This window comes from Chaetodon auriga, chromosome 23 (assembly GCF_051107435.1).
Source record: "Chaetodon auriga isolate fChaAug3 chromosome 23, fChaAug3.hap1, whole genome shotgun sequence".
Lineage (NCBI taxonomy): Eukaryota > Metazoa > Chordata > Actinopteri > Chaetodontiformes > Chaetodontidae > Chaetodon > Chaetodon auriga.
The window spans coordinates 8562238-8586220 of NC_135096.1; the positions used below are offsets into that span (position 1 = coordinate 8562238).

The window sequence follows — 23983 nt, forward strand, 5'->3', positions numbered from 1 at the left end:
TTGCAGCGTATCAAACAACCAGTGCTTGAGTCTCCACTGCTGCGTGTCAAGTGATGCATTATTTCAGGTGCTGACCTGTTCTCGTTGTATTCTTCTGTGATTTTTATTCCTTCCAGCAGAGCATTTCATGGGAAATGTGAACTGAATGTTATTTTAAAGTTTACCTTGACATTTGCACCGTATGAATATTAGACAACTTCATTTGTAAGGAAAGTTAAACTGTTCCATTTTTCTACTAAATGCCAGCACTTTTGTGAAAATGAAAGTTTCGGACTGAATTCGTTTTTGACAAGTCGGGTGCAATTAACTGGCTGGTTTCATTTGATTGTATCACCTGAATTTATTCTCCAATCAGTCCCGCATCTGAGTTCACTCTCGGCATGAAAAGAAATAATAAATAAAGTTGTGATAGTAAGGAGGACAGGGAATGAAGCCAGCCGGTCATATTGAAGCCCAATAGTTTAGCGATTCACATTCAAATCCCAGTTTATTTACTGTTTTCCAAACTTTTCCATGGGGGAAGCTTCCCTCGCCTTCTCACATTTACCGTCCACTGTGTCTTCATTACGTGTGTTTGATTGGTAGGTGCACGAGTGTTTGTGCGCGCACACATTGACACGTGTCTGTGTGTGTCTGTGTTCGCTCTCCTCTGTTTGTGCCATTGTTTGCTTATGCATGTGCACCCCGAGAGCGTATGTGTGTTTCTGACTGCGGGTGCATTTTATGATGTGTACTTTTTTTCTCTTCCCAGTCCAGGAGTCCCCGTCAGGACCCCTAGGCGTCCCTGTGCCTGCCTGCCAAAAACGTCTGCATCTCCTGGACCCCCTCGAGGCAGGGGACAGCCAAATGTCACTTGGACCCTCTACAGAGTGGTGAGAGGAGGACAGGAAGAGGCGAATGGGAGGGAGGGGGGGGGGGGCAGGAGGAGAGGGGGAGGAGACAGGGAATTGAATGCGAGGGAGGTGAAAGTTAAAGAGGAGAAATGAAGATATGTAGAGTGATGACAGAGTTTGATTGGATAAGACTCAATGAGAACTTGGCGAGTTGCTTCAGTGCTCACGTTTTGACCCAAATCTTGGCGCAAACTTTCGCAGCGTAAACTGTTTATGTTAGTTTGTTCAGCCTTTTCATCCCAAACGCTTTCCGGCACCTTCCCATTCCAGTTATGAGTGCACTTTTTTCACCAATAGAGTGATAAAAGTGGTTGGAGACGACTTCAAGAATCACACTGGAGGTCAGTTCGGTATGGACTGTCCACAAATGTGTCTTTTACACTGCTGCTCACCACACTCCATGAGTTCTTCCTCTAATTTCCTTCCTCCTTCCCCTCCTTTCTTTCCTTGTTGCAAACACTGTCTGAAAATGTTGGATTTTGTTGCTTTGCACAAAGGAGCCCGAACACCTGCAGTAAGACGTGATATTTGGCTCCAAAACATGCAGTTATTCAAGCGCAGCTACAAAATGAGTGTTGTCCTTATTGTTTCTTGCTTGGAATCAAGCTTGGTTGCAGCTGGTAGCGTTCCATTCTGGAGTTTTCTTGATTTAATATAAGACCTGAGGTGCCAAAATGTGATGTATCATAAACCAGTCGCTGCCTGGTAGGTAGGAGTCTAAAAATGCATGGTACGCTTTGGAGAATGGTTGGAAGTAATTTTAGATCGGCTATAACCTGCTAAATCAATACTTAGGTGAAAAAATAAGATGGGGAATGTCAGAATTTCATTAAGGAATGAGGAATTCTACAGACCTGAACTTTTAAATGCAGCAGCGGAGTAAGCCGCCAAACTGCAGGGCACGGTGTGACTGCAGCTCCATCAGCTCATTTGGCAATAAACAGTGTCGTTATTTGTTCTAATTGGTTCGGTGGGTAAGATAATTAAATGTTAAACGCAGTGCGATATTACATGTGGTGAAACGCTTCACATCACCACGTGTAAAGTCACACATCTGAATTGCTATCGGTATGGAAGTCAGCCGGCCGTATAGAACCAAAAAATGCCCGTTCACGTTCAGAAAGCTGCACTGTGTCTTTTTCTTCTCTTGCCCACCTCCGCCATTCATCTCTGCCAGTCCCTTGCTCCTTGTCCTTGCATGGCGGACAAATGGAAGACAAGGACAAGACGTCTGGCCGCAGCACACGTAGAAGATTAATTCACACAGTAAACTGAGAAAGATATAAATCTCCTGTTCTCTTTTTAATGGGAAACGCTCATGTCAAGTGTGCCTGTGTGTGAGGCGTATGTGAGGAATATGAAGGGATAAAAACGTGTCTTATTCTGGGTCACAGCTGCTGAGATGAAAACAAACACACACACACACACACACTTGTAACCCTCTGCTTAACCCTAATTCCCAACAGAGCCACGCACACACCCAGTGTCTACTATTAAGTCCCCTGCGTGTCCTGTCACACGGGGAGATATACAGTATTGAACAGGGATGCGCGTGGAACACGACATGAATGGAAACAATGGAGTGGCCTTCACGCTTTTATTCTCCAGTTGATACCACATGAGCGTTTCTGGGGCTGATTATGGGTCAAGTCCACAGAGAGAAACACTCAAGACTGATAAACAGATTTAAGTACACTGTGATATAACAGTCGCTTTTATTTATCTCAGTCAAATGTTCTGCTTTTTGTTTCACGTATTTAAATCGCTGTTAGTCCCACGTCTTCTGCGGCTGAAGCAAGTTGGTTAAAATGCTGGAACGAAGCTACATTAGAAAGGCAGCTAACTTAGAATTAGCGGCGTGTAATTAAACGAGCTGTCACTCATTTACGATCCAATGCATAATTCAAGCCGCCGTGCACACGAGGAAAAGAATGAACTGGCTGTAACTAGTAGCTAGCTCTCCAAACAGCACCTACACAGCAATTACCTGTGAGAGATCGGTGTGTGTCTTTCTCTGTGTGTACATCTGCGAAGTTAATGGCAGTGTGGATGCGACAGTCTGAATATGTTCATCTGTAACATTTTATCGTGGTTCACCTCACTCAGCCGCTGTCACGCAGCAAACACACACATGAGCTCGCAAAGGGAGGGAGCAGGAAAGGACACATCGAGGGAGAAAATGATCTGCAGGCACGAGTCCGTTTTCCACAGCAGGTAGTTTTCCCAGAACTCAGAACTTTTTCAACAGCTAAAGGAATTTATTTCCCCCCTTTTTAGACTGTTTAGTACTGTCCTTAAAATGAAAAAAAAAAAGGTAATGGCCAATAAATATTTCAGCTTCACACCTTTTCAGATGAAGAGAATGAAGATTTGGAGGTTTGAAACAGCAAATTGGACTGAAAATGTCTAATTTAGGACTCAAGAAACCAAAAGAGAAATGTTAAAAAAAAAACAAAACAAAAAAAAACCTCTCAATCATAGCAACAATTGTACCATTTCATTTGTGTTTAGTCACAGTTTCTGAGGTATGCTCAAGGAACTTTGATAGTCCTTATACTTTTAGAGCCCAAGATAACTCTCAAATTTCTCTGTAAGTTGAAATATTTTGGATTAAATAATCAACAATCAATTTGAGTTAAAAAAAAAAATCATTCGGAAAGTCAATGAGCATGCTTCATCAGGGCTGTGTGGGTGTGGATTGATCAGATTTCAGACTGATTCAAATTTTGTCAAACACTGACTGGTGTGACACCTTATTCCAAAGATTCTCTGCCCACTAAAAATAAGTGAGAAGCAGACAGAGAAAAAAAAAAAAGAAATACAGGAAAATAACCAAAACTGTTCAAATAAACAAAGAAAGCCAGTTCACCTCACCTGCATTCCTTTACGAAACGGGGCGCTGAAAGAATCCCACATGAACACAGTGAGAACAAAATGCACGCAGGAAGGCCTCCTGTCACGTTTAAACCCTCGTCCTTCTCAGTGTAAAGCAACGGCCACAGTATTTGAGCCACCAGGAATTGTAACTGAACAGGAAGCAGGACTCTCTGTTCATGAAACATTGGAAATAATGAGGCTGCAGGTACTTCTGCTGTTTCATTATTTCCCAGACTTATGTTCAGGACGACGCTTGGTCTCAGCATGAGGAGACCACTGGTATGTATTTCCACAATCTGGCCACTGACAAGGGATGCACATGAGAAACATGACTTTTAGAATAATGTAATATTTTCAAGGTCCTCACTGGGGAACTCTTCTCTCTTGATCCCTCAACAGGAGGGCAGAACTTTTAGCTGCTACCTGAAATTCATTTTCGATGACAGGTTCAGCATTTATCCGATGCTTTCTTTTCCTCCAGAGTGACTTATAAAGGCCATCTTGTAAATTCCAACAAGGGACAGCAATGCAACTGCAATTTTTCCCTTTGGTATCTGTAAAAGTGAATAAAATAAGCTATTTGTGCAGCTATTCAGGATTGTAACTGGGCCAGGATCGCCTGGAGACCCCAAAACACACAGACCTTAATCCTCATTCAGTGCAAAATATTTGATGTGCACTAATTAAGGCTTGAATAGTGTTGAGGAATTCAATTAATCAAAATTATGAATATAGTTTATGTTTATGAAAACACGCTCAGTTAATTAAAGTGCACAAAGTGCCTCTTTTCAGCATGTTTATCAGCCATTAATACCTCATTAATGCAGAGGAGGAAGACGGGGCCGATCATTATTGGATGTTCACTTATCTCCCCCTTGTGGTTATTCTCTGCAACTACAGCTCAGTCACTGTCGATTCGAGTCTGTCGATTTTAAAGGGAAAATCCCCCCAGAAATGTGATATTTTTGAGATTTTGGACCAAGAAAAAAAAAAAAGCGAATGAGGAAGGAATTCTTGATTAATTGTTTTAAAAGACAGAACATTAAATAATAATTACATTAAATTAAGAAATAAAATTCATGTAATTATATAATATATTCTGTTTAAAAAAGAATAACACAGACATGCTGTAAAGGTGCGAGAAATGGGATGACTGCGAATGCATTTGTAAAGTATCTAGTAATTTTTGTCTATTTTTACCACAATGTTTTCAGGATTTTAGGAAGATGGCGAATTCATTTTTAAATGCTTCAGATGTGTAACTAGTATTTTGATATCAATGTCGTATTATTTCCGAGATAATTCGCCTGTTTCTCACACAAAGATTCACAAAAATGTCATTTCATTGCAAACAGACGACACGATTAGAGCGGAGTACGACCAATGTTGGACGCTGTTCCCATTCGTGATAAAGGGACCTCTGAAGGACACTACGCAGGGCAGGTGAGCAAGTTTCATCAAGTCATGATAGATTTGCAGTACAAAATAAGGACTCATGTGCTATTCCAACAGTAGAAAATATTTTAAATTAGTCATTGTGTTACGGTAGGTGATAAACTGTAGTTTAGTCCACAGTGTAGCAGTGAACCTGTAAAGATTTGGAATTTGGCCATAATTCGGTCCGTTGCGTCCCACCAAAACAGGAAGTTTTCAGAGTTTACATACAGGCTAGGTAACTAGCTTGCGGGTTACATACGCATTTTTTGTGTTTCCACAAATGTTTGACTCGTGTGAATTATCTGTCTGTGCCACAAAGGACAACCTGTTATCTTAGCAGCAGCTGTGAGTGAATGCGTTTATCGGCTTCGGTTTGTGGCATTTAACTCAAACTGGCACTCACTTTGAGCCTGAAGATTAGCAGATTAGCTAGCTGGTAAGCTAACGCTACCACGGTCACGAAACATCAGTATCTGACAGCCGGATTCTCCTGCACGATTCGCTACAGGGTTTGGCTGTGAAGTACAGAGCTGTTGGAGTGCCTGGTGTCAGCTTTTCGTGTTTAACCGTCTGTTCAACTAACCAGTCAGCGCCGTAACATGAAGTTATGGAGGAGCGAAAGCTAAAGAGAAAGAGTCCCAGGACCTCCACCAACACAGCGGCTCCGACTGGGGGCTCTGGCCGGAAAACTAGCACTTCCTCCGTGGGACGCCATGTAGGCTACAGCCATAACACGGGGACTCACTCCAGCCAAAAGAGCAAGAGCAGGAGGTAGCAACTGTACAAGTATTGTTATTTTACTCATAATAGCTTTAGATCATGCTTTTATCTTCCTCAGAAATAAAGTAATTAAATAAGATCGAGGTTGCTAGTCTTATCTGATTATCAGGAGCTGGAATTCACTCATTTCTGGCTGGTTTCTGTTGTTTGCCTTCCAGGGTGATTCGAGAAAAACCCAGGCATCATCTGGGTTTGGGTGGCAAATCTAATCAGAACCAGGGTCAGGCAGCACCTATCATCCAGCACTCCTTCCTGACTGATGTTTCAGATGTGCAGGAGATGGAGAACGGCCTGCTCAGTCTCCTCAATGACTTCCACTCAGGGAAACTACAAGCATTTGGTAATTTGGACTCCTCACCAGAACACACATTGACCCACAAGCACCTTCAGAGGAAAACAACCCTGTTCAGCTTTAGAAAAATTGTGTCTCAAACGTGACAATGTAGAACATGCATCTGCTGAAACCACCTGTGCATGTTTTCATTTCCTCCTCTGTTGTCAGGCAATGAGTGCTCCATAGACCAGATGGAGCATGTGAGAGAGATGCAGGAGAAGCTGGCTCGTTTGCACTTTGACCTCTATGGCGAGGTGGATGAAATGCCCGAGGACCAGAGGAAAATGGCCTGCGACACCAACATGGACAAATTACTTCTTAATGTAAGGCAGGAGATGCATTGTCACTGTATTTTCACTCTTGTTCATGTGGTCGCATTCATTTAAGATACCCAGACAGAGACAGCTTTGCTGAGTATTGCTCCAGGTTTTTACAAATCACTCATAACTCTGCTCCTGAAATGCCGCTAAGCTCACTGTGCTGTGGCATTTACTTGGAGAAAGCTGTGCATTGATGTGGTGTTAACTACTCAACATCCCAGCAAGGATTTAGCTGCTCATTCCCCTGCAAGTGTTGGCTGCTTGTTGCACGTCGAACAAGATAATGTCTGGAAGGTCCGTCGCAGTGATCTGAAATGTATAATCTGATAAAAATGTTCTTTTTCTCCACAGCTTGAGGAGCTGAGTTCTTCCATGTATCCTTTTGATGCTTAACATTCACCAGTCTTCAGGCGTCATAATAATCCTGACTTGCTTTTTTAAGCCTTGAAAGTAAAACGTCTTTGCCTTCAGGTTTCCCGTCTGTCCAGCACCAATCTTGTTAAAAACGTCCGTTTTTTGCCTGTTTCTCCTTGACCCCGCTTCTCCAGCCAGAAGCTGAATCTAGCTGACTCCCAAGAGATCCCACGGACTGCCAGCATGTGATTTTCTCTCCTCTCAACCCCATCTGACCCGGCTGTTTGTTTTATGCCATCTGGAGGAGCTGCAGCGGATGAGGTGGAGTTGAAGCAAACTTGAGCCACTTTCTCTTAAGTAATATGGCAAGAAAGCTGTTCACCAGCGCTCCCTGTGTGTGCGGGGGGGTGGATGTATTGGAAGATGTCCCAACAGGGATGCACTGACGGCCTGATTTGTCACTCAGATTGATTAGAAGTATAGTTCTAATCGTATCACACTAAACAGCAAGAGTACAATGATGAACTTGGTGAGATGGATTTCACTTCTTCTGATAATTCAGATCCAGTATATTCTCTCTTCCTTTTAGAGCCAGAGTTATATAGAGGACAGTTTAACATCTATTTTCTGACTGACAGTATTATTCTGAACATAGTGGCATTGGTGCATCCCTGTCACGGCCTGTTTAAAGTCAAGCTGTAGTCAGTCCACTAGTTTGCAATCGGTCTAGATTTGCAATACATTGCTAACCAAAGTGATATTGATATAAAGCACTCACCGTAGTCCTTCAAATCTTCAGTGTTTTTGTTCATGGGCTTTGTTCAAAGTGAACTCTCTGCAAACTTGCTCCTTAAGCAACTTTCAGATCAACTTTGTTGCACTTTCTTATCTATTGTCACAGGTCAGTCAGTGTCGTCACAAACTAAACACCCAGAGCCAGACTTGTCACAGTATCCATGCAGAAATTCGGACTGGTTCTCAGAACTTTAAACACAAGCTCAGACCTGATCTGTGAGACGATAACAACCTAAAAAAATCTCTCCTGATCAGGTTAAAATTGTACTTAAATTCATTAAATTGGCTGAAAAATCACATTTGAATGCACAGTGCACCGTGTTATGTGTAAAAAAAAAAAAAAAAAGTTTGTGAGTTTTCATATAACTTCCTGCGACATGTGAGTGACCTGATATCGCCTCCGACAGCTTCCTCAGTGTTGAACATATTTGCACATATCCATGCAACATGCAGAACACACTGCACATTGTCACCGGCGTGTCGGTTCGACGCTGGAGAAGAAGAATCCAAATGTTGTCATCACAGCCATGCCTTACTTTTTTATTCAATCATTTTGGCCTTATCGGTTCTAACCTTTTAATTGACTCCCATGGAACATGTTGATTTTCGGTTTGGATCCTGTGTTTTCAGATAATCATTTGATGCTGCTTGTTTTTGCTTGTTTTTACCAGCGGTGTTGGGGGGAGGTGGGACTGTTTAGAAGACTTTTAACTGTTTTGTGATTTTCCTTTTATTGACTTAATAAATGTGTTGTCTGAATCTGTTGGCTGCAGTTTTTAAACCCTCCGTTCGTCAAAAGGGAAGGATGATTGGTTTAGAGGGGAGAGAGTGAGGGAGTGATGGGGAGAAAAGGAGAAATCCAAGACAACGTGAACTCAGTCATCCACCTCATTTCCTTCCTCTGTGATGTAATAGCTTTGTACTTGCATCATAAGTTAACCAGCTGTATAATTTTGGAGCATTCATTTGTAAATGTTCTTGGATCAGTTTTCCCAAAGCCCAGGATTGTGTCCTCAAATGTCTTGTTATGTCCACAACCCAAAGGTAATCAGTTTACAGTGACAGAGGAGTGAAGAAACCCGGAAATATCCACAATTAAGAAGCTGGAATTTGAACCTGCCACTAGTTTCCTAAATTCACTGATTTTCACATACATTGACAACATGACTAGCTTTTTTTTTTTTGTGCTGATGACCCCCCCCCCCCCCCCCCTCTCACTGATGTGCTGCGTGTGAAGGAATGCGCGCATCCTCTTGTTGACGCGTCTCTTAGGTTACAGTGCGCGCCGGGCGGCACGATGGCGGCCTGCCTGTTTGCTCTTTAGAAAGCTAAGTCGGTCAGGAAGTGAGAGTGTAAGTCGCAGCGTTTTCTCTGAGTGGCTTTGACCGTGAGAGAAACATGGACACGAAGCTGAACTCAGCCCCGCACTCGGTGAAGCGGTGGCAGCTCGGCGGGACCGACTACGACCCGCAGCGCGTCCGCAGCCTGCGCTCCGGAACCCGCTTCAGCACCTGGACCCCCCTGAACGACAAGACGAGCAACCTGCAGGTCAGACCGGCAAACAAAGCAGAAACTCATCTGTAGTCTTGCAGAGTAAAGTTTTAGTGATTTCTTTTTATTAATGACCACCAGAGGGCAGGAATGACCAAGTTATTGCAATGCGTCAATTCTGAGACTCATGTTTGAAACGCACCTGGACTCATCATTAAACCCGGTTTATTTTAAAGCCCTTAATACAATTTCAAGGCCGCGTTGTGTTGTAGGTGGTGGTGTAGAAGCACCGCATATGTCAGCCTTAAAATAACCTTTTTTAGCTTTATTATTAATGCTGAAGTACACAAACGCTCAGGTGGAGTTAATTGGTCAATTAACGGGATTAGGAACAGGTGAGCACTTCCTGTCCTGCTTCCACACAGCAAAAGATGGTTTGAAGGTAAATATCCGATTAATATCTAATTATTGTATCATTTAACCAACGTTGCATGTTGTGAATTGTGTGCAGAGGTGGTTTAGGGCGTCTGTGTCGAAGTCCTCTAACCTGGGACGAACACACGCGACGACACCCAGCAGCCATTACGAGTCATGTTTTTACTGTCGCTACTGTACTGTTTCATGAAACTGGATTGAAAAAATGTGGGCTTTTCTGTTTGTATTCCCTCTTGAGGAAGACCTCACGTAAGAAAGTGCTTCTATGCCAAGATTTACAATTTGAGCATTAGCAGAAAATACATAATTGGCAGCGCAAAGTAAGACACATAATGGAAGGAAGAGGCTTTCCTCCAACATTTGATTTTAATCACCTCATAAACCTGTGCATGAAAGTCATTAGCATTTGACTATTCAGCATTACTTGTGTTGGAATAGTTGTATGAACTACTGTTAATTAAACATCTAATCATGTATGATAATAGCTTCCAGTCTCCTGACAAAAAAACACAAAGAGATAAACCTTTTTGATAAATGACTCCATCAGTCTGACTGTTTGGTTCATTTTTTTATTTTTATTTTTATTTTTTAATTAATTATCAGTCTTCATCACTCAGGCACCTTCCATACGCCCTTCACTGGATGTGTGATGTTTGCTGGTGTTCTTTCTCCCATTTGTTCACAGTTGTTTGAGGAGAGGATGAACCTTGTGCTCCACTGGTTTGATCTGTGGACTGACAGACAGAGGAAACACCTGTTGCAGTCTCTGCTCGTACGCTGCACCAGGTCACAGCTCAAGTATGGTCTTTTTTTTTTCTTTTTTTTTAACCCCCCCCCCCTTTTGTTTGGTGGTAATCTGTTTTCGATACTCTGATGTGTTGATGCTGAACATCAGGCTTTAAAAAGAAAACCTCTGACGATCTGAGCAGGTACTGCAGAGATTTGCTGATCGAGACGGTTCCTGTGACTCAAGTGGACTTCACGGCGGTGCTGCCGCGGTTCCTGTCCCTGTACGTGATGTCATTTCTGTCCCCCCGTGACCTCTGCTCTGCTGCCCTAGTCAGCTGGCACTGGAGGGTCCTGGCTGAGCAGGTGAGGGGCCCGGAAGAGACATATTTGAATTTTTTCTGTGAGCCATTGATCAAATTTTTCCCCCTCTCTGCCCAGGACTGTCTCTGGGCAGGCCGCTGCATCAGAAGAGGCTGGTTCCTCCCATACACTCCAGGAGAGAAAGAATTTGGTGCGTGGAAGAACCACTACGTCTCCTGCGTCTCCACGCTGGACTGGCTCACTCCGCGGGAGGCGACCGAACAGTACGGGACCCTCAACCAACAAAGCATGGAGCCGACGGAGGAGGAGGAAGAGCGGAGGAAGGAGAGGAGGATCAGGCAGATGATCAGAGACAAACTGCAGGAGGAGAAGAGTGAGTGGGAAAGAAAGAAATCAAAGGAAACCACAAGTAACAGCCCCCCTCACTGCTTCCATCTGCGATATTTGCAGGACTGTCTCTGAGAACCAGGAGGGCCTGGAGCAGCCACACAAAGCCAGACGGAGCCAGAAGTGCCCAGACGGGGAGGCCCAGCTCTGGACTAACAGTGAGCTCTTGGCCCTCTCTCTCCTGGCCTCCAAGAGCTGCTGGGTCCTCCAGCCTGTGTCTCAGCCTGGACAGGGGAGAGTCTGGGACTGAAGCCCTGAGCATGGAGAGACTCCGGGGCTCCATTCCAACCAGGTGATTGTGCACATATTAACTTACCTCCAGTGATATCAGTTACCTGTGTTTTGATAAACAAGTTTTAGTGTTTATAATATTTAGTTAATGTCAAATTATCAGTGAGTTATAGCCTCAGTCTTCATTGTGTTTCCTCACTCAGTGAGACATTGTGACTTTACTGCCATTTATTGACGTGAAAATCTTCAAGATTTTAACTTTAATACTGTCAGTGGCTCCAGGTCAAATCTTATATATTTTTTTTTTTGGCATTGCTGGACTTCCATATTGATACAACATGTACACAAGGGGAGCACCTTTATTCAATGTACTAAAGCTGTGATGTGAATGGTAACCAAACCTCCGTCTTCTCTGTCAGTGAAAGACTGAACAAAACCTGTGGAGCACTGACCTCCTTCACCTCCAGACCTGCACTGCCACACACAGTCCCTCCCATCCATCCGCCCTCTCCAGCCCTCTTACTGCTGGTCTCAGATAAGATTCCTGCCTACGAGGTAAAAGAAAAATGAAGAGTCTGTCAGTCAGTGATGAAGACAGGACTGTGAGTGTGAAAAGAAAAAAGCACAGCGGGAAGATTAATGTAATATTTCTCCCTGTCTGCTCTTTTCCTTTTGCTCAATCTAGCTGCTGCTGAGTGGTGTGAAGGCAGGAGTGATTGTGGTTCTGTATGACCACAGAGGGACTCTTTCAGCTCTGCTAACCCAGGCAGAAAGGGCTATTTCTGGGCAAAGAGTTCAGAGGTTGGGCCTACTAGCTCCAGGAGGGACGGAGGAAATGCATGTGCTTCACAGTGAGAATTAATAATCCTGTGTATCTTAATGTGTGGAAACCCTGCTCCAGTCCAACTGGAGCCTCCAGTGCTACAAGTTTATCTCAGGATACTCTAATGCACATCTGCAGAAACCATTTCATGGCTCATTGTGTTATTCTAGCACTTTTTTGAGTCCATGGCTATCCTCATCCCTTGGCTAAGAGCTGGCCCAAGACTATCATAAATCTTAAATTAATTTTACTTGATGCATAGACTCACCACCCTCCAGATCACTGGTTTTAATATGATGATTCAAGATAAATGAGCTCATGTTTTTAATTAATTTTTTCATGACATATGTATGACTTTTGTATAACAAGTTTAAAGGACTTCCTAATTTTTAGATGCAAAGTACCTCATCAGTCCTCCAGCATTGATTCATTTCTCATTTTCGCCTGTGTAGTCGTATTCATATGAAGATATTTGTTGAAGAGTTTATAATCTTTCAAACCCGATTAAGATGAAACTGCACAAAGCTCAAACTGAAAACAGTTTAAATTCGTAGTTTCTGAAAATGTTGAGGGACCACATTTTCTGTTTTTTTTTTCAGTGTATGAATCCACTTTGTTTTACCTTTGACGCTTCAGGTGGGAGCCTATCAGAGAGGACTCTACTGACCCCCAACCACAGAGAATTCTGGGAAAAACTGTGTGGCTGGGTGGCACCAGCTGAGGAGGGAGGAGGGATTGACATCTTCTCGCCGCTGGCTGCATCCGGTCGGTGGACGCAGATGTTGGGACACACACACTTCTTAAGAATCTGTATTTCTGTTGCTGTTCCTGCGTCTGTCTCACTAACTTCCTGTCTCTGTCTCAGCATCAGGGGTGGCTCTCATCCAGACTCTCTCTACGCTGACTGGCCTGGAGGTTCGGGCGCCAATGGGTCTTGCCACCGGAAGTTTCCAGAACAGTGAGTCAGCCGTGCACAAGACTGACTCAACTGAGAAACTTCAGCTGAAAAATGTTTGCTCAGAGCCCCCAGCGTACGAATATGCTCATTGTGACCGCAAAACAGTCACAAACACCTCAAAGAAATATAGACAGCAGCAGGCGACTGATGTGATCCGTGGCCCAGTGGGACGTCTCGACTTTCATAAAACATTTCAAGTTTTAATCTTTGCCTTTTCCATGAAATCAAACCCCATTTTTCACGATTTACATTCAGTAATGACATCTCTATATAGTAGTTTCCATTGTTAGCGGTTGAGTCCGCCATCTCTGTATTTGATTCAAAATGCCTCCTCATGCATGCATGTAATCCAGTGTAATTTAATCTGAGTAACATCATCCCGACTGTTTACTCTCCTCACACTGACTCAGAGCTGTATTAAATTACTGCTAAAACAACTCAGATTCCAAAACAAGTTGGGCCGCTGTGCAAAACATAAATAAAGCAGACCTTGATAACATGCTTATTCTTTTTGACATCTACTCAACTGAAAACAGCACAAAGACAATATATTTAATGTCTGACCTCATCAGCTTCATCGATTTTTGCAAATATCTGCTTGTTCTGAATTTGATGCAGCAACTTGTTTCAAACAAGTTGGGACAGGAGCAACTAAAACACCTGTCTGGAACATTCCACAGGTAAACAGGCTCATTGGTAACAGGTGATAATATCATGATTTGGTTTGAAAGGGGCATCCTGGAAAGACTCAAGCGAGGATGGAGCGAGGTTCAACACCTGATTGTGATGATTGTGTGGAGGATATTCCAACATGGGCTCAGGAACACTTTGTAAATGGTTTCATTGTGTTTTTATTTATGTTTTATACAACATCCCAGCTTTTTCTTTATTGAGAAGAAGCCTCAGCTAATGCACTGTGAAGGTGTATCACTGCGGTTTGCACTGGCTGCGACTGGTTATCATAAATGTGTCGAAACAAGACAAAAAGGTAATTTTCTGGACAAAGCAGCTGCTCAAGAAATGTTTGTTGTCATATTAAACTACATTTCCTGCTACTAGAGTAGTGTCGGCAAATGAACCAGCACTAAAATCTTCGGGATTGCAACTTCAGTGTTTTTAGCTTCACCTTTATGACCCCACCTGTGTAAAGAGCACCATGCTTTTGTCACCCTCTTTGTTTCCCCTCTCTCAGTCCTGAGCGAGTGGTCGGACGGCAGTGTGTGCAGCGGAGTCTCAAACCTGCAGCCAGCAGCCCCGGCTCTGCAGTTTGTGTGTGAGATTGTACTGCAGGGCTGGTGCAGACAGGCGCAGTGGATGGAGGAGGCTCTGGAGGAGCTGAGGGGCTGCCTGGGGCCACAGCTACAGCGGGTCAGCCTCCGGGCCAGGGGCCGAGCTCTGGGTGGGTTTCCTGTACCTGTAACTTTCATCACATTCGCAGGTTGAAACAAATGCCTGCATACTCTGTGTCCTGTAAACTTCCTGAAGAATCTGCTCATATGTTTATAGGTCATTTTCTGTGGGAGACAACCTGCCTCGAGGAGCTTTGTGTGTCCAGAGATCTAAATGAGGCTCTGACGGAGGGACTCACCGCTCTCACAAGACAGGAGGAGGTGGGAGCTATAGTCAAAGAGTTTTTAATAATACACAATTACAACAGAACAAGAGCAGAACAACTGAGATGATCCAAAGCCAATCACGTTCTCTCTCATCTTCAGAGCAGACCTTTGGACTTTCTTGCCGTCTTCCTGACAAGATGGCGTGAGGAGAAGGATGGAGATGAGAGCCGTGTGGGGGATGAGTCTGTAGCACCACTTATCTCACAGAAATGCCTCAGCAGGTCACCTGAGCTGCCGCAGGTGTGTGTGCTTTGTCCATTCAGAGTCGGTTGACGGAGCACACTTCATGTGTCCAACTCATCTCTTTCTGTCTTTAGACGGTGTTAGATTGGAGAGGTGCGGTTGCCAGAGAGCTGCACCACAGCGAGTGTGTTTATCTGGGCAGACTGGCCGCTGTGCTGAAGGTACGGCTTCATTTGGGAACAACTGGTACACAAAACATTACCCACAAAAAGACAATTGAGTTTTGTTTTATTCATGCAATTTAGTGACGATCATGTTTAGCTGCTGAGAGGCCATTGTTTCAGGTGCAGTCCCACTCAACATGAGGTCAAATCAGACTTAAAAATATTTCCTCTGCACGCACTCCAGAAAACAGCCACTGATATGTGATAGGGACTGGGCCCTTTCTGGAGGCTTTGGGGAGTTCATCTAATGCCTTTGTGAGCGAGGTGTTGGAGATATTCAATGAATCATGGCTCTGCAGCTGCATGGCTGATTTCTTTCCCACTTTTTTATTAGAATCTGCTTTGGAGAGGATTATTTAGATGTTTTTCAGAGCAACCACCAACCCAGCAAGAGTTGTGTTTGTCCATTTAGGTGCAGAGCGTTGATGTCTGAGACGAAGGTATTTAATCGATACCTGCTCTTTCTTTGTGCTGAAGGTGTACCAGGAGCCGCTTACAGCAGCCCTGAACTCCAACAGAGCCATTCTTAGCTACGCTGACATTCACATTGTCCTCAGCCCTGTCACACAAATACTGGAGCTCAACAGGTACACACACACACACAACAAGGATCTCTTGTTTGCATGCCTCTGTGTGAACATGATATGACAGCCCTGCAAAAAACAACATCTGAGTAAAATGAAGCATCTTGAATCAAGGCAGCAGGATTTATTTTCTTACCACGTAGTTTTTATTTTCAAGCATTTCTCTTGTTTTCCTTAATTATCTTAATTAGATGTTACAGCTTCTTACAGAGAATTTATTACTGGTTCAGGATGACTTTATGCTTAAAACTAGAATATCCAGAATTAGAAAGTTGTTAGTTTCACACTGAGAAGTTAGATATGTTTACTTGTTTAAAAATCTTGGTTAGTGAGGTTTTCCTGTTCTGTTTCGCTGATTTAAAGTAATATTTCCCCATTTTGCTGCTTTTTTTTCTTGTTTTGGGGAGCTGATTTTTTGCAGTGAGATGTGTGTTCACGTGTGTGTATGTGTGTGTGTTGCAGGGTGTTTCACACAGATTTAGAAGCCAGGCTGCAGCAGTGGGGTGCAGAGCAGCGTGTTGGAGATGTGTTTGTCAAACTGTGCTCAAAACTCAGAGTCTACACCAACTACCTCAACAACTACACCACTGCCCTCTGCACCATCGACAAGGTGAACTCAAACGACACCTCAAGCTAATTAGCTAAACTACTAGAGTCTGCACTGCTTTCGTGCTGAATGTAGTCAGATATATTGTGAGCTGAAGTGTATAAAGTCAGTTTTGTATGTAATAACAAAACACAGGACCCTTTGCAAAATCAATTAGAGGAGGAATTTATGTTATTTGATCAGTAAGCAAAGGCTGTTGCGTCTATGTGTGTCAGTGCAGAGAGACAAAGCCTTCATTTCGGGCTTTCCTGAAGAGAGCAGACAGAACTCTTGCAACACACATGCTGAGGTAAAAGCACACACACACACACACACACTTCTGTCTTTTCTGTGCTTCCAGGCCACTATTCATTGATTAAACTGAAGCGTTTGTTATGCATGTGTTTGTGCAGCCTGCAGGAGCTGCTGCTGTGTCCGGTGTGGAGGATCCACGAGTATGTGACTCTGCTTCAGGCTCTGTCTGTGCACACACACCCCGGTCACCCGGACCACACACACCTCTCCTCTGCCCTCAACACCCTGCTACGATTCAGAGAGTTCACACAGAAGGTACGACAGCCGCACACAGCGTTGAGTCAGTGCCTCGTGCTGATTTGAGCTGTGGAGTCTGTAGCACTTGTGTGTAAAGATGTTTTCTTCTGTTTCAGTTGAAGCGTAACTCAGACAGAGACAGGCTGATGGAGGAAACGCAGCAGATGATCCAAGGCTGTCCGGTAAAAACACCCTCACACCCTCAAATGTAAAAGTATAAACCATACATGTTGAGGTATTTTAATATGATTATGGTGTGTGTTCTGTCTGTGTTTGTAGGACCTGAGTGAAGGAAACAGGCAGCTTGTCATAACTCAGGATGCTGCTTTGCTCAGGAGCCCCGATGAACAGATTCCAGACTCGCTCAGGTAGCTACACTCATATCCCCGTTGTCGTAATTTGTGGCGATTTCTGTCACTTTATATCCAGAAGCAGAAGTAGAATATTTTTGAACACCAACCAAGCTTACAGGCCAAACTGATGAATTTTCATTATTTACTGAGAAAGCTCCATTTACTTTGAAAAGTGCTTTTCATTAATGTTCAGTTTTAATTTCAGTATTGTGCAACTTCTAGTAATGAATAAATTAAGCAAGTATTAAATGACATCACCAGAGTTGGTGTGAGCCTGTGTATGTAATCAAGTGCTTTATTGCATTCATTAGGACCTACGAGCAGGTGGCTGACGTGGGCCTCTTCCTGTTTAACGATGCTTTGGTGCTGACGCGGCGAAATGTGCATCACACACCTTTCACGCTGGCTCACCGCTGCACACACACTTTCCTGGCCTCTGTGGCTCTCAGCAGCCTGGCTGTCAGAGAGATCACACATACACGCTGTGAGTTTTTTTTTTTTTTTGCACAGTGCACTCTGAATATTGCCCGTAATCTTCAGTGTAAATTCTGAAAGTTACCAGGATGTCTTTGTCTGTAGATGTGAGTCACGCCTTTGTCCTGGAGGGGCCTTGTCGTTCTTGGGTTTGTGCCACAGAAAGAGGAGAAGAGAGAGAGCACTTCCTGTCTGTGCTGCGTTCAGCTATCACCTCTGCTCTGACAGGACATCAGTGACGGCACCGGCGAGACAAGAGGAGGTTTGGATGCCACTGTTGGCCCTTTTTATGTGCAAAAGTTTTCAAACGTTTCAGGAAATCTCAAAAGGAAATTATTTTCCACACCACAATACGAGGTAAAGACAAAGCTCTCCTACCACTCCAAATCAACATAATGGAAAACAGTCTGTGGCGACATCAGGAAACAAACAGTCGCTGAGAGGCTGAGGCCAGGCCAGGTCAAAACACAACCCGTGAAATAGCTTTATTAAACAAAAAAGGTCAAGTTATTATAATGTTCACAAACTCATAATCAGGAGAACATGTGCTTATATCAACTATGAGTGTGACCTCCCAAACCCATGAGACCCAGCTCTCTGTTCATAATCCAAGCAATCACAGAAGCATAGATGACAATATCACAAAAAACTAACGAATAACCATCCCAAAAATAGAAACCTGATTAATATTAAAGGTTCATTTCTCTCTGAACTCTTTCATCACTCAAACACAGGTTTTTTCTTTATTTGCAATATTTGGAAATTATCAAGTATTTTGTCACTTTGTCATTTGAAGCAATCCTGCTCTTCCTTTGCTGGAAGGTTCAGAGTATTTGAATACATGGCAGCGAGCATCTACACACACATCTTCACAACTTCCTGCTCAATGTGTCGCTCACTGACGCTGACAAGCAAAATGAATAACAATGCTTTGACAGGAGGCCACGATTATTGTCGTTAAAAACTGCTGCAGTGGCTTCATTGCAGATTTAATTAACTTTTTTCTGAGTGTCAGTCGCAGTGGATGTGACAGGGTGGCTTGTGTTGTGTTTGCCTTTCTATCTTTTGTGTGAAGTAGTGGAAGTCAATGCCTGCATTCATTCTTTTGACATAAAACCGGTGTTATCAGCTTGACAATCCCAGCACCACAAGTGGCTTTCCTCTTTCTCAGTCAGCCCTTTAACTGCCAGCAAACATCGCTTCATATTCTGAGATCTTTTTTGTTTGTGTTTCTCATTGCACCACTGATATTTCCCAGTTATTGACAGACTGCATATGTTCCAGTTTTTCAGCATTTCTAAATACTAAATGTTCCAAAACTATTTTCAGCTTCATTGTTTAAACAAGCTTTCATCTAGAAATTGTGATAGGAAGCTTATTTTTACCAATACCTGCAGCTTTAAGGTATCTCTATGGCTTTTTCTATAGTTAATGGTTTTTTCCATAATCAGAGACATTTCTCTCGTTCCAGGTATAAAAAGTCTTTATTGATAACCAAAAATAACCCAAATTTCACATTTTAAAGAGTATCACTATGAATGAGTTGCAATACAACACATCACTTATACACTTATGTACATTATTGCCACTTATTAAAAAATGGATAAATGGTTGTGTGATTATGTGTCATTAAAGATCAATACAAACGACAATAAAGAGAAACATTCACTTTCTTTCAACAGCGTAACCTGACAACATACTTAATGTTCTAGCATTGCTCTCTACTTTGACCTATGATGATCACAGTGACAGTGAATATGAAATGAGTTAATTCCTAAAAAGTGTCGTTTGTTTATTTACAGCTAATACAGTACACAGTGTACACAGTGAGCGCCAAAAAACAGGTTGCATTTTGCAGTCTTCAGAGCACCACAGAGGAGGATTAGGTAACAGTGGAACACTTATTTTCTTAAAACATGAAAGAAGAATGCAATGCTACGATGACAGTTTGAATTGTCCTGTTTTTCTTTTGCACATAGTTATTTTTGGATTTTTACGCATTCTGTGTATCATCTGAAGTGACTGAAGTGAAATCTTTAAGATGACCTGCTGCAAAGGATGAAAAGCCTCAAGCATCAGTGGTGTCACAGCCGGCGGTTCACCAGATGTGGGTTGTTGTTGTTGTTGTTGTTGTGGGCTGCAGGCGTGTGTGTGGCCTGCTCTTTCGCAGTGGCTGCATGGCTCTTGTTCTGCAGTCCCACGCTGGCCGCCGTGCTGTTTGTCCCTTTCTGGGAGCCGAAGCCCTTCGGTTTGGGGATCCTTGTCGGTCCAGGTCGTCGGAATGCTTCCAGAGGTATCTGTGGAAAAAGCAGAGCAACAGTGAAGTCTGACAGAGTTGTAATACTGTCATTTTAAAGACCGTACTGTGACTTACAGCAAAGAACCTGGAACATACTATGTACAAGAGGTAGGTTTGCAGTTTTGACCAGATAATGAACATAACTTTGATTGAGGTGTTTGCAGTAGCTGATGCAATACTGACGATGACCACTAGATGATATCAAATCATATTTTATGGGCAGTAAATGATCACAGTGCCAAACCTTGACTGCATGATGATGCACTTTGTCCCAAAAAGAACTCTTTTCGAAGACAAGAAAAAGCTTTTTGTCCATTTTTGATGCTCTTAAAATCATTTCACAGTAACTCTGAAACAGGCCAGTCTCACCGTTCTGTAATCCTCATGTTCACATATTCCCAGCAGTAGCACCATTTTGGAAATACACCCTCTTAACAGTATTGCATGTTCTCACATGTTGTCACATGATATATATGATTAGACAACAGAAAATAATTATTCCAGCTATTTTATTGTCTAAAGAAAAATTCCAATAATATCAAGCTTATGTGAAGGTAAAGCAGCAACAATTAATCAGTGATTTGGCGATCAAAAGAAAATTAATCAGCGACTATTGTGATAATCTGATAAATTATAGAGGACAGTTTTCACCGACGCAGCCCCAGAAAAGTCTTAATTCTCAGAGAGCGCTGTCTTGCTGATGGAAAATCTTTTTTCATTGTTGTCCCTCATACAGTCCCAGTTGATTCTGTTATTAAAACAGTGTGAGTTTGTTGCTTAGAAACCAGTCTGCGCACAACAAAAGAAAATATGGGAAGCACAGCATTTCTCCGATTCTCAAACAATTTACTGCTCCGCTTACTGTGCAATCACTTTTCAATCAGTGTGTTTATATGCAGTGCAGCATGCCAGGATACTGAGGGGCATCACTTTGGATCAGTCCCTGTACAGTAGAAAACGTATCCTGTTTACAGGAACTCTGATAAAATGTTTCCACAACTACAAGTAACCCAGCCGACCAGGCCATATGCTCCTCGTTCATTTGCAGTAGGCACTTCATGCCTCTGGGATTTCAGCCCTTTTCGAAAATGTTCCCACATATTTCTTGTTTTTATGTTATATATGTGTGTCTGTGTTTCGAAATTAGCTTAAGTCACACATTTAACACGAACAGTCGATGTCTGAGTCTCTCTGCTCCTTTTGAAGCTCACAGTTTGTCTCCTCTAGAGACTAAATTACTCCATGGCAGCAGACAGAATGCGGTTAAATTCTTCAAGTTATCAAGGGATGCAATTGGCACGTAGGGCCACTTCTTCAGCGCCTACTTTTTGGAAAAAGTAATTGTATTTTGCAAAATTTCCACCACCTCAAGTCATCCTTTTGAATGAATTAATGCAGAATTTTAGATTTCTGTGTCCCTAATGAACATGTGAAACAAAAAGGCATTTTGCAGCAGAGACCTCTTGTACATGTTGGACAAGAGTGTTAATTAGAGCCAGATATTGGGGCTACCACTTGGACAAACATGTCTGCAGCTGAGTGAGACTTTTCAGTATTTCCATGAGTTTCATCACACCCACCAACTTTATTCCCAAGCTGAACAACTAGAGACAAGCACTTGGATGTGTTCGTGTGTGGCTTGTGCTTTTTGAGAACTCACAAAAATCTGCAGAGAGCTGCTTCCTTGAATATTCATAAATTTCAGAATAAGTAGAGTTCATGCTTCAGTGGAGCGAATGGGCCAGAAAATCTGTATGGGCTCCACGTCATGGGAGTGCTGTTGATTTTACATGGAAAGAGGCCTTAATGTGCGGCTTTGTTCTCTCGTATATCAGCAGTGCAGCAGGAGTTCAGCTAAGTACTTCCTCTGCCCGGCGCTCCGCAATACCGGCACGGCTGTTTCCACGGCAACCAAACATGAGGTTTGTTTTGGTGTGTGAGAGAGGCTACTTTCACAGCGTCTACCCTCTCGCACTCGCACGCAGCATGAAGCCTTTTGTTCAGAGACCACTTCTTTATTGTCCTGCCCTGGTTTTTATTGTGCCTGTCGGTCAAGGTGAGCAAATTCCCCTGCGATTATTAGCATTCTGGGCGAAAATGAGGAAATCCGCTCTCGCCTGCAGCGTGATGCACAACCTGTCTTCTGGCATGCCGTTTGGTAATTAGACTTTCTTGGCTGCGCTTGATTCACATCAGTAGCCGATTGTTTAAAGTCACATCCCGATGTTTGGTGTTTTTCACGGTTTGTTTCACCAATAAAAAATGCTGCCGTTAATCAGCAGCATCAGTGTGAGTTTGGTGTGATTACAGCCTCAGCCAGCATGAGCGAGCATCACTGCAGGCTTTTCGATGAAACACCCTTTTGGCTCTCAGCATGTCACTTGATCCTCATTTTATCAGTCTGGCAGGGATACCATTTGCAGAGCTGCCTTCTTTGGCTGAACCAGACGAGCACAGTTTATGAATCGAGTAAGTCTTAAGTGAGTCAGGGGGTAATTGAGGTCGCAGACAGCAAACCCAGCTGCTGGATGCTTTCTCAAGCAGAGCTCTAATGAATAGCATCTTGTTTAGCCCCTGCATCATTTCATCGCGCCCAGACTGCTTTGGATCCGGTCTCTCCAGCTGCGCTCCTTCACACTCATTCAATTTAATGCTTGATTTAATCTTCTCCTCGTTGTCACACTGGTTTGTGTGTGTGTGTGTGTTTGTGTGTGTGTGTGTGTGTGTGTGTGTGTGTGTGTGTTTGGGTTGGGTTCGCCACTTTCCTGCAACAGTTGTCTCACTCCATCTAAATGACACTGAGGACTTGGTACATGGAGAACATAGAGAACTTGGTACATATATCAGCTCTGTCCACCATAAATACCCGTTTGTTCATTGTCTGTTTCGCCTTGAATCTTTGGACAATTTTAGAGGAAGAGCAATGGACCTAGCTGGTACAAAGAGGAATGCAGCATCTCAAAGGTGTTTTCCACCTGGAGTACAGTGACAGTTATCCTCAAGTATGACAAGTTTGGAGCCAGCACTGTTACATTCTTCACTATATTGGCTCAATCTTGAGCTATATAAGCTTTCTGGATCAGTGTTAAGCAAAGAGCACCAGTTTTAGTTGATATACTGTACCAAAAAACACTTATGCCTGCCAGGCCTGTAAACACAAACACATAATCCCCACATACAAACTGCACAGTGCAGATCAATTTGCTCAGCATCCATTCTTTGAAAACTAGATGATCCGTCTGAAATTCAAAGATAAAGCGCAGTGAAGTCTTGTTTGAAATGTAGGCTTGTTTGTGTATCGGTGGTGCGTCACTACAGTACATAATCAGACCTCTCAGTGGGCAGATAACATGATTTACTTTGATTCACCCAAAACTATGGCAAGAAAAACTTTCTCTTTTTTTTGTACATTAGCTTTGTATGACATTAATGAATGTACCACTCCAGATAAAATAATCCCACATCCTTCCCACTGTATCCTGTCTCTTCGTCTCCCACATCCCTTCCATTCCTGTCTTTCAGTCTCCATCCGCTCATCATCTTGTTCTGACCTTCGGTGCAGATTTAATTTAAACGGCTCGCACGTATGCGGTAACGTTTCCACTGTGGGCTCATAAAACCACATGTAGAAGAATGCATATACATGGAGGAACAAGTTGCACTGATGACTCATTTTCAAAGGACATGATTCATGGGAGAAAGCAAAATAAAACAGACGTTTTGGGTTACTGTCCAGTGAATAGCGAGCTACGTGAGACTTTGTGCTAAGAGATCACTGAGGTTAAACTATCAACAAATACATTAGTGTTTCTGAGACCCAGAGGTTGTATCAGGTTTTCTGAAGGGGTTTTTTGATGTTTATAGTGTGTTTCCTGGGGTGCAGTGTTTGGTGACAGTCCTCTCAGAAACGGGCAACAATGGGCAGTTTTCTCTTGATTTCCAGCACT

At 43.1% G+C, this 23983-nt stretch overlaps 3 protein-coding genes across 7 annotated transcripts in view; 2 read left to right on the top strand and 1 right to left on the bottom strand.

The window, feature by feature from the left end:
* Window positions 1–8549, top strand: part of ccdc28a (coiled-coil domain containing 28A) — a 109165-nt gene extending 100616 nt beyond the window's left edge. The window contains exons 3-9 of one of the 4 annotated variants that reach the window (XM_076723566.1): window positions 752–872; window positions 5126–5213; window positions 5794–5978; window positions 6146–6327; window positions 6490–6644; window positions 6993–7015; window positions 7190–8549. In XM_076723566.1, the coding sequence (XP_076579681.1) occupies window positions 5815–5978; window positions 6146–6327; window positions 6490–6644; window positions 6993–7015; window positions 7190–7244 (579 nt within the window). In that variant the 5' untranslated portion in view covers window positions 752–872; window positions 5126–5213; window positions 5794–5814 and the 3' untranslated portion in view covers window positions 7245–8549. Of the gene's footprint in view, window positions 1–751; window positions 873–967; window positions 5979–6145; window positions 6328–6489; window positions 6645–6992; window positions 7016–7189 lie in introns of those variants that run through there. The other 3 variants (XM_076723565.1, XM_076723568.1, XM_076723564.1) reach the window with 3 other exon arrangements.
* Window positions 8550–9140: 591 nt separating this feature from the next.
* ect2l (epithelial cell transforming 2 like) overlaps window positions 9141–23983 on the top strand; it is a 105506-nt gene continuing 90663 nt past the window's right edge. The window contains exons 1-21 of the mRNA XM_076723569.1: window positions 9141–9338; window positions 10402–10514; window positions 10646–10808; window positions 10884–11139; window positions 11217–11445; window positions 11804–11939; window positions 12070–12235; window positions 12844–12972; window positions 13073–13165; window positions 14358–14564; window positions 14672–14775; window positions 14881–15021; window positions 15099–15185; window positions 15666–15775; window positions 16235–16382; window positions 16595–16668; window positions 16772–16928; window positions 17027–17092; window positions 17190–17278; window positions 17575–17747; window positions 17843–17999. Coding sequence (XP_076579684.1) covers window positions 9189–9338; window positions 10402–10514; window positions 10646–10808; window positions 10884–11139; window positions 11217–11445; window positions 11804–11939; window positions 12070–12235; window positions 12844–12972; window positions 13073–13165; window positions 14358–14564; window positions 14672–14775; window positions 14881–15021; window positions 15099–15185; window positions 15666–15775; window positions 16235–16382; window positions 16595–16668; window positions 16772–16928; window positions 17027–17092; window positions 17190–17278; window positions 17575–17747; window positions 17843–17976 — 2925 coding nt within the window. The 5' untranslated portion in view covers window positions 9141–9188 and the 3' untranslated portion in view covers window positions 17977–17999. The remainder of the gene's footprint in view (window positions 9339–10401; window positions 10515–10645; window positions 10809–10883; window positions 11140–11216; window positions 11446–11803; window positions 11940–12069; window positions 12236–12843; window positions 12973–13072; window positions 13166–14357; window positions 14565–14671; window positions 14776–14880; window positions 15022–15098; window positions 15186–15665; window positions 15776–16234; window positions 16383–16594; window positions 16669–16771; window positions 16929–17026; window positions 17093–17189; window positions 17279–17574; window positions 17748–17842; window positions 18000–23983) is intronic.
* The window catches only part of filip1l (filamin A interacting protein 1-like), a 71068-nt gene continuing 66287 nt past the window's right edge, over window positions 19203–23983 (bottom strand). For both annotated transcript variants that reach the window (XM_076723561.1, XM_076723562.1), the window contains one exon: window positions 19203–20034. In XM_076723561.1, coding sequence (XP_076579676.1) covers window positions 19822–20034 — 213 coding nt within the window. In that variant the 3' untranslated portion in view covers window positions 19203–19821. The remainder of the gene's footprint in view (window positions 20035–23983) is intronic.